At 42.0% G+C, this 10437-nt stretch overlaps 1 protein-coding gene across 1 annotated transcript; it reads right to left on the bottom strand.

Annotated features, from left to right (window-relative positions):
* Positions 1 to 4542: 4542 nt before the first annotated feature.
* Positions 4543 to 10065, bottom strand: LOC5565753. Its single transcript, XM_001650062.2, has one exon. It carries the CDS (start codon positions 8341 to 8343, stop codon positions 5887 to 5889), a length of 2457 nt encoding a protein of 818 aa, XP_001650112.2. The 5' UTR covers positions 8344 to 10065; the 3' UTR covers positions 4543 to 5886.
* Between the last annotated feature and the right edge of the window lie 372 nt (positions 10066 to 10437).

Genomic DNA, 10437 nt, shown 5'->3' with positions numbered 1-10437 from the left:
CTTCAGTTGTCTTCGTTAAAAATATAACCAGAATCCAAATTTTGAAAATTTTTGGTTGATTATAATAAAATTTGGACCTCAGCTGTCAACAGTTTTAAAACTATCAAAAATCAAAAACTAAACCGATAAATCACAACTTTGAAGAAATGGTCATTCAATAGCATAGGAACATATGAAAAATATTTGCAGGCAATGTGATTAACCTTGTCCATCTATACCCCCACTGTGCAACGGTTAAGCGTGCGAGGAACTTGGTGCTTTCGCGGTTCCTCCCCAACCAGCAGGCTTAGTCGGTGCTGGAAGGTAGAAATTTAAGACTTTCTCGCTGGTTGGTTGGTTGCACTTGGCACATTCGAGTGCTGCATTTTTAAGCTGGCGTTCAATTATTTTCGTTTTTTCCATCAGGCTTGATGATTTTAACGGTTTGCCTTCGGAAGGTGCTTTTCGGCCCCAGCTGTTAGCCGGGAAATGCAATCAGCTGGAAATGAAACGCAAGCGAATCTCGTGCCAGGGCGGGCAGGGAAAAAAAGACCACACTAAATTAAGTGTGACATGGCCCGATGCACGGGTTGAATTTTCGGAAGCTTTCTACCGCGTGGATACGCGATTCGGTGTCGGAATTTGGCAATTTTGATTGGGAGCCGTAATTGCCTTTTCCCTTTTCCGATCGATTGTGTCGTCCGGGTGGGAAGCGAGGAGGGAAATCCATATGTATTTACTTGATGGATCTTTATGAATCAATTTGCAACAATTTTGAAATTGAAGATCATTGACGCGGGAGAGAGAAAACGAAATTGAGAAACAAACGTCAACGAACGATATTGATCACGTTATCAAATCGGTACAATTGGGAGATTTGGGATCCGAGTTAAGTTTTTAATTATCTTGGACCATTGACATCATGATTTATAATTATTTTGGCGGAAGACAGTGTGTTTCAAATATCAACAATGGGCGTGAAAATGTGTTTGCAATTTGTTGAGAAACTGAATTCAGTCAACTCTCTAAACTATTCTTCCATCTCTGGAGCTGAAGTGGCTGATGATTTAGCTCGCAATGGAGCATCGCATGACTTCATTGGCCCTGAATCCAATTTCGAAGTGCTGGAAGAAGCTTCTGATCAAGTCTTGTGCGGCAACTCAGCAAGAGCAATACCGGAGTAGTTTGGAGTCTTGTCGACAAACAAAATTATACATCATCTTCAAGGGTGTATCAAAGTATTTATCAAATCTGTCAAATCAGAATTTCAGTCTCTTGGTCAGAGCGTTGACTGGCCACTGCCGATTCAACCATCAAATGTTCAGCGTGCTTTTCAAAAGGACTTATCTAACATTGAGAGGCTCTCTTTGTTTACTTTCTCTTAAATCAATAACTGAGTCTCGTCTGTTGCATTTTTGTATGAAACGCTAGCTAAGGACATTGTTTTTGGATCCATGGTGAAAAACTTTCCAAATTTGTTGACTAATCTGCAGAATCCTTGTAAGACACAATTCAGCTGGATGTATAGTAAGTTTTATAAGAATTCTTAGATTTTTTTTCTGTAATTTCCAATCCTACCTCTCAAAAATGTCAAAAATCTGTAAAACAAATACTGTACTGTAGCTCAAGTTTGAGGGACAATGGACAAATTTAGCTTTCATTGTTATCTGATTGCAAAACTAGTGACTTTAGTGACCAATTTTCTAAAAAAAAAACTTACTTTACAGCTTTTGAGGTTCGATCAGGTCGAAAGTAGTGGCTAAGTCACTTAAAAGCGACTATCTGCCAGCCCTATGTAATTCAAAGCAAAGTACGAACTTCAAAAGTGAAGCACTCACGTAAAATTGCTTGTACTTATCAAAGTAATTTGGACAGCTACAGCCAGTAGGAGCGAAATGTCACTTTTACTTACGGAATAATTGATCGGAATCCGTTCGGAAAAGTGACAGCTCCATTTGATTTACAGTGTAGGCGTAACTGATGTTACGAAATCGGCTCTTTTTATCAACAGCGTACTGCTCAAGTAATATCGGAAGTGAAATCATCCCTTGACTGTATCTTTTCCTATCTTTTTCATATTACTTTTGAATAGCGTAACTCGCGTAACTATTCAAAAGGACCTATCTAACATTGAGATGCTCTCTTTGTTTGCCTTCTCTTGAATCAATAATTGAGAAACATTTACTTTTTCTGTAGCGTTACGTTTCAAGTATGAAAGGCTAACCAAGGACATTGTCTTTCGACCTATAATGAAAAACTTCCTTAAAGCTTCAGAATTGCTCTGTTATAATCGAAAGAGAGCGAGAGAGGGTAGATTTTATATCTCTCATTAACACATTGCGCCCTTTAAAAAGTTACGAGAGAGTTGACACATTGAGAAAAAGGTCACAAATTTGCTACGCAGTAGCAATAGAAATATTAGTAGTAGAACGCTAATGGCACTGTTCTTACAAAACTGAATTAGTTTATTATCACCTTTAACGGTATCTTTTCATTGTTTGTTCGATGCCACGTTGTAGTGGATGATTTCAAAATTTATTTGACACTTGGAGGACCGGTACTCAAGCTGTCAGCGCGTGGCAAATTAGATGTTGGTAACACGAACAGTAGCGACATTAGCATTCTTAGGTTAATGCTTCTACTGCAGTAGCTCAAGATTTCAGCATCCTAAACTAAGAAACGTTTCTTGGGAAACTGATTTGAGAGAAGTGAGAAATATTGTTCAAAAATTCAAATATATGGAAGGCCCTTGACAATGATGAACTTTCACAGTATTCGAACCAGTTACGCTTTCAATTGCCTTCCGCTATTATTGAGTTTGTGCCTTAATAGGCATTTTATGGGGTGATTCAAAAGTGATTAAATCAAAATTGTTCTATTACTAAAGTTCCAGAGTACCAACAATTTATTTTGAAAACATGGATTCCTCTTCCATTTTAACGTAGATTCAGAATATGTAGATACCTCTTCTTCTAAGCATTTCGTCCCCAATGGGACAGAGTCACATATTTTCATCAATAAGTTCAAAATTTTGAACAGATAAAATGCTTTTGAAGTTTAAATCGATTTTTGGTTGTTGATATTTGCAGAACTCTACATTAACCGTTATCAACATAAGCGCAACTACCACAATAGCTTTGTAAATGGCAAAATATGAAAGGGAACATCCATAAATGATAGTAGAATTTCAAAGGGAAAACTAGAGCCTCTAATTTCGAGGTAACCAAGTATTTTGGAATAGTATATGCTTCGAGGAAGAAAAAGGGCTTAAAAATCGTATAAAAATGCTGCATCATTTATGAATGTAACCTATTATATTGTTTTGTCGACACATTCTTGTTAAACGAATGTTACTCAATCCCATTTCCCGTTATCTCTTCGAACTTTTTGCCCCTGCATGAGACATAACACAAAAAAAAAACAGGTCAAGGTCATTATGGCGTTCACAAATGATCTATCTCGGTTTTGAGGCATTTTTCAGTGTTTTTCATTGAGTGATGAAGAAATCAATTTAGAAATTGATATTGAGGATCAACCAGTTAGTGACCACTGATTAGCAGCAACAAGTACTGTTAAATATGTAATTGAAACGTCCAGGGAGGCCATTCAAACCTAACATCCTATCACTTAATACTAGAGACTATCGATCTTGATGCACATATGTCTCCTCCCATTGTTTAACAAACTAGCTATGTGTGTACCTATATGTGTATGTGTATCGCTGTAACAGCTACTAATGCGCGAACATATATTTGAATAAATACGAAGGATTCTAAGTAAATAACTAAACATTGTCACGAGATACAAGGTCGATGATAATAAAGTAACAGCGATGAAAAATACAACAAAACAAAAAAATGTAAAGACCTAACCTAAATAAAAATAGAAATCTTTCAAGATTCTCGTCACGCACAAGCGACAAACGCATGATCGCTTGCTCTGCACCCTTACAAACTCATACGCTCCACCACAAGAACAACCCATGTGCACGCTGTGACTCGCCGTACATTCCTCATCCGCGGCGTCTACTTGGATCGCACCCTGATTCGCCGCCGCGACGCAAAGCCAACTACGATCCGCAGCCTACACACAAGCACACCGCTATGAAGCGACTGTGGCGGCGCCCATTCATCAAAAACGACTCTCGTTGCGAACTCGGTTCAGTTCAGGCTCGATCGGAACTCGAAGGTAATGCAAAATAAAAACAAAAAAAGTTCGGCTCACGATCGCGATCACCGCATGTGCTGCAGCGAGCCTAAGTCAAAGTCAAAGCCAGTCTACAGTATTGGACAATACATTTGCAACTTTTTCCATTGTATTTGAAAAATTTTAATAATTTACATAACTCAAAAAATTGAGGAAAAGCTTCGTGAATAACTCAAAAATTTGAGGAAAAGCTTCGTGAGTTTGCTAAAGACAGTTTTTGTGCAGGTCTTTCATATTTTCAGATAAATCATTTATAATTTTTCATCAAAAATTTAATTTGAGTCTAAAGAAGAATTCATAATTGTAATAATTACTCAAAAATGTATTGAAATTCGAATTATGTTTGACGTACTGAGAAAATTTCAGTTAAATCGATCCAAAAAATACTTAGATCTAGCCTACCAAAGCTGATCATTTTGTATGAAAAATCGAAAACCTGCATATGTATTGTCCAACACTGTACCTAGTCTGCGAAGATCGCAAAGCAACCCAACCTCGACCTGCACAGTTCTCTTTCTCTTTGCTCTTGAGTAGAGGCGCTTGGCTTAGCTCACGTGCCACGCCAGGCAGTCTGCCTCCTCCGCGTCGGGCTTTGCGTTGCTCACTCATTCCGTTTTAGCTCTTCGCTAGCATTTTCTCGTCGTCGTCGGTGTGAATCGACTCAATACCAGACAGCTAGCGCCGACGCCGAGAGCACGTTTTTATCTGCAGACCTAACCGCGAGGGCTTAAGTTGCGCATAGGGGTAAGTGGAGGGGTCATTAGGGGACATACATTTCTTGGATGGCATTTTTTAAGAGCTAGGAACAAACTAGGAACAACTCTGTAGCGTTTCCTATGATCATTCTTCAATTGAACTTGTCGGGTTTTATTGCAATTTCAGCATAAAGTTGCTGTGGTATGGCATTAAAATTCGACTGCGGATTGCCTGCTTGCATTCCAAAGTTATTATTGGATAGAAACCTGGAGAAATGTCTTCCTTAGGTTGATTCGCTCAAAATCGTTAACAGAACCTGTTGTCCGGTCTATGAATTGAACAAAATCGCATTATGAACCTTAATTTGTTAACTGTAGTAGAATGTAACTTTTTTCCAGTTCTTTATAGTGTCGCGTTTCATGAAAATCCTGGCTACGCCCGTGAACCTACGTCAATGACAAACTGACATACCCCTATCTGTAACTATGCGTTTCACTGAACCTGTGTGCGCGCGCGTGTGTGTGTAGGTAGCGGTACAGAAGAGTATGCACCCGATTGTTGGCTTTGCGCAACGATTCACGATCACCGCTCACCGTGGCCGCTGCTCTTCCTCATTCTTCTGCACGGCTAGGTGATGCACTGCAATTGCAGCGTTTCGGTAAACGACCAAGTAGATCTACAAAATTGTAGGCGCGGGGGGATCGTGAGAAAAAACGGGGTACGGGTAGCGAAAGTTTTGAACCACGCTGCGGGTCTGTCTATCCGTCTCATCGTGCAGCCCGGGTTCTATGTGGGAGAGCTCTTCATTCATTCGCGATCGCACAATTTTGTGTATATGTATAAAAGCAAAATACTTAAGGACGAAATACTCTTAAATTAGAAGCAAAATGTGACCTAACCGAACCTTATTCGTCTCTTGCGTGCTATGCAGCGTGGGACGGGATCAATCTATCGCTATTTCTGCGTCGTTCTCACCTGTTACCACCACCCTGGCCCGGGCTCGTCCTACTGCGCTGGAGGAATAATCTGTCCAACGCGGCGAGTTCGCGAACCGAAACCTCTGCTGCCGTCTGGTCCAATCGGGGTGCGCACTACAGTTTCGGTATTTTGTCCATGCTGCTGGCACTGCATCTGTACGGCGCTATTCGAACGGGATCGTGGTCCACCAGCCGAGTATTCCGAATCGATCGAGATACGACGATCGTAGCCTGAATCGGTGGAAATACGACGACCGTTGTAGTAGTCGGAAGTGTTGGACAGCTTCCTCAGTGGGTCAAAACCGTTGGAAAATTTCCGGGGAGAAAAGTTGGGACTTTCGTAGCCCATCGATCCGCTGGAGAACTTCCGGTCATAGTTGGATTCCATCGAAATGCGACGCTGTTGAGGCATGCCCATTTCTGGAGAATTTGCAAACTTACGATCCATGTTAGAACCCACCGAAAATTTGCGATTGTTGTATTCACACTGTGGCATACGGCGATAGACATCCGAATTTTGAGACATACGACGCGAACATGAGCAGTACTCGGAACAGTTAGATGTTCTTCGCGATGGCACTTCGGAGCATTGTGATGTACGTCTGGACATGCTGTCTCCCATAGACGAACATTGAGAAGTTCGCCTGGACATTTCACCACAGCTAGAATATCCCTCCGAGCAGCTGGAATACTTGCGGGATGGATCATTACTGCCCATGGAAAACGCACTAGGGCGGCGATTGCAATAGTCGTAGTTTTCATTTCCGTACGAATACTTTCTCTGTTGGGGCGATTGCGGCATGAACATTGGCGGCTGCTGCATTTGCTGCTGTGGTGGCATCGGAATCATCTGAGGCTGCATGGGTAGTTGCTCATGGTGCATCGGTGGTGGTGGTTGCGAGACCATCTGTTGATAGAATTGCTCCATTCCTGACTTAGGATAGAAACCTCCTGATCCACGTCGCATTCTGGAGTGATCGAACGTTTCACCTCCACGGCTACGCTCAATGTCGTGACCAGCAACGTACTTGTAATTTTCGACGAATTTGGTTACGTTGGCCTTTTTGCCAGTCTTTTTCTTAGGGGCGACTAGTTCAAGGACTACGAATTCATCCATGTTCTGAGCTCGACGAGCTGACGAGGATTCAGTGAACTCAATCAGAGCACATTCATTCTTCTGGAGTTCTGGGTGCTTGTTGATGAACTGACGTACATCAGCTGGAATAGGGCCGTTTGGACGAAGAACCCGAATCAACGAAATTTCACCACATTTGGAGAAAAGTTCTGAAACCTTCTCCACCGTGTATTTATCATATGGCAATCCGGTGGCAACGACCGTGCGTGACGGAGTTGTTTCATCATACACCGGAAGTGGCTCCAGTCTTCGGATTTTCGTTCCCAAATCATTCAGCTCAATTTTGACGCTTTTGCGTTTGATGGCATCTCCAACGACTCGCCAGTCTTTTGTCAGTTGGCGCACACGTTTGAAGCTGGAAACAAGTTTCAAGCTAACGAATCCTTCTTTGTTACGACGAACATGTTTCAACAAAAAGGCGTCTTTCAGGATGTTGTCGTTGGAGAAATAGAACTCCACTTGCTCAATAATCTTTTCGCACATTTCATCGTCAGGAACTTCAAATGCTTCATCTTCGTTAGGTGCATTTTCGTCCAGTTTCTTGGCAACGTCGCAGCCAGAGTCCTTTGCTGCATCATCAGAGGAACCAGCCCCAGCATCCTCTGGAGGATTTTGGGATTCTGTCGAATTTCTTCTATCGAACGACAATGATACGTCGCTGTCAATAGAACTAATCGAGTCCTTTGTGTCCGAATGGGACATTTTAGATGGTGGTGGGGCCTGTCCCAGATGATCATTCTCCTCCAAGTATAGTTCATCATCCTCTTCCTCGTCATCATCCAGATCATAATCATGAATCTCATCGTGTCCGTGATGGTGATGATGATGGTGGTAGTGATGCTGAGATGTAGGATCATCCCGCAACAGCTCCTGATGCTGCAAGAAAGTGTGATTATCAGTCATCAGAGGTGACAGCGTGTCAGGCTCTTCCGCATCGACAGTATCGTCTAGTTCTAGAGCCTCAAGGGCATCCTGAATTGTTTCTTTGATAATCGTCTCACTCTTCTCTGCGATCGTCATTGGAGCTGTGCTCTTAACTTCGATAGATGGCTGGGGTTTTTCGGTGCATTTCTTTGCTTCCTCCCCGTCAATGTTCGCAGCATTGGCGGGTTTGCCACTCTGAGCAGCACTTTCACTTTCTTCTTTTTCCATAGGAAGCATATCAGTCATAGTGGCGGTTTCCACCTTTTCAACAATTCTTGCATTACCACTGCTATTTGCCACGCTGGTTGGCTCCACAGCCGTGACTGCTGGCGCCTCTCCCTCCTCCGTTTCCGTCTTATTGGCAACTGACGGCGGTGGGGTGACCAGCGGTACTGATTCACCAGTCGGGGTACTTACTGAAGACATGTTTCTGCTTGCTTGCTTGCTTGCTATTCTTTCCGAGCAAACACCTTGTTGGGCTGCAGTGCAGCTCTGATACGTATATACTCTAGTTTTTTGATTGCTATATCGTAAGGTTAGCTATCTAATATGGCTTCGTTTATTTCGGAGTAAAAGTATAGATATCTACTTATGCAGTGGTTCCGTTGTTTCTGCTTTCTTGTGTATATGTGGTTTATCAACCTTCTCCGTTTTGTTCCAAATGAATTTTAAAATTAACAACGTAGAAATAAATTAAATATTTCTGCACAGCCGATTATCACTGGGGTGGGTGAATTAATTTTTCCAATTTCGCTCTCGCACGAAACTATTCTCCAATACTGTTATAGACGTTTTCCATGCATCAAATTCGCTACGACTTTAAACACTATTTTTCCGTTTTCCTTCTTCTGCTTTCTTTGCACCGATGATTTTTTCCTCTTGGCTGGATTCATTCACCAATAGTGCTGCGGCTGTTGTTGCGATGGAGTGGTCGTAGTCGTTTTTTGTTGTTGTTACTGCTTGCGTGTTGTTTGCTTTTTCTTTTCGTTTCGCACTCTTCTACATTCGTCAAAGTCTTTCCCGTGGTTCGTCGTCGTGATGCTCGGTTTAGGGTACTTTCACAATTACACTTACTTTTTTTCTGCACCACACACGTGCGCGGGTACTGTCCGAAAGACGGAGAAGAAATGGTTTTGGCGGAAGGAGGAGAAGCAAATTCGGTTCAGTGCCTCAGTTTTTCCTCCTTTCAAGTTTCGAGTTCCACTATATACTTCTCCTACTGTACACAATTTCTTCTTGCATGCACTGTTGCAACTAACAATTGATTTGAATTATCGTTGATTAGAGTGAAATGACTCTAAAAAGTTTTTCTTCGGCGTCCGTTGACTTTTATTCTCTCTTTTCAGTCGAAATTGTTGCAAACACACACGAAGTTTTTTTCTGTCAGTTCAACTAAATTTAATGTGATTTTAATTTGCTTTTGTCTATCACTCACTTAAGGCACTGGTATTTTTGTGATGTCGATTTCATTAAGTTAGTAACTTTGGAAGGTTGATTTTGGTTCAATTTCTTCTCTCTTTTCAATTCAGCGATCTGTTCTTATTCGGAAAACTCAGCTACTGCCACTTTCAGAATTATTCCACATGAAGGACCTAGCTTTCCGAAAAACAGGATTCTAAAGGGTGGCCAAACGCTTCGATTTTCCAATTTCTGCCAATCAGCTGCTTAACCCCCTGCAGTGGGTATCAATCTCTGCAAACATGCACACTTGCCTCCTCGATCTGTCTGCGTCAATCGCCAATCAAAAACCAGCTTCAAATGTTCACCGCAACTCACTGGTAACGATCTCCAGCTCACACCAATTATTAAACATCCATTCAACACAGATTAGCTTCACTTTTCCCTTGCCTTTCCTCGTCCCAAACAATTATAACAACACAGTCCAAAAAACGAAATCGAGCAAATTGAACTTTTCCTCGAAATTATTCTATATTCGATCGAATTTTTCGTAACGTAACATAAATCGTCGCACATGGGAGAGGGGAACGCGGGGTTGAGGTGTCTGATCTCTGGTTCAAGTGTTTAGTATTTTCACTGTTTTTGATAGTGGCGGCGTACACGCGGATACATATATGGGAGCAAAACAGTACAAATCTTCAAAGGTGTTTCCACGACAAGTGTTGTTGAAAGACTAAAATACAGCATTGAAATTACGCCGGTTTTATATCGTCTCTCCCACCCCACACTGCCGAAGCACGCATACCAGCATGCCGTCGCGCTCTTCGTCGTCGTCGTGGTCGTCGCGCTGCTGCTTCTGCTCTGTGGGTTCAGCTCGGTTTGATGTTTTCATCGTCGTCGCCACGCTGCACCTAGGAGCTCTAGCTCGTAAACTAGTGCGGAGAGAGCATAAATGATTATGAGTTATAGTTTTACTTCACTACTAAGCGCGAGTCTTCACGAGGGCACGATTACTATGTCGGGCTGGGTACTATTCAAAATGTCAGTAGGCGTCAAATATTGCTTCAATGAAATAAAGCGAATCATAACTGCTCTAGCAATACATTAGATATTAGGGGTATT

Source organism: Aedes aegypti, chromosome 2 (assembly GCF_002204515.2).
Source record: "Aedes aegypti strain LVP_AGWG chromosome 2, AaegL5.0 Primary Assembly, whole genome shotgun sequence".
In the NCBI taxonomy this organism is placed as follows: domain Eukaryota; kingdom Metazoa; phylum Arthropoda; class Insecta; order Diptera; family Culicidae; genus Aedes; species Aedes aegypti.
The sequence above is the reverse complement of the archived record's forward strand: the minus strand, read 5'-3'. Positions and strand labels throughout refer to the sequence as shown.

What these genes read in the sequence shown, in the direction of transcription:
- LOC5565753 (XM_001650062.2), bottom strand. Translation starts at nt 8,343, where the DNA reads ATGTCTTCAGTAAGTACCCCGACTGGTGAATCAGTACCGCTGGTCACC.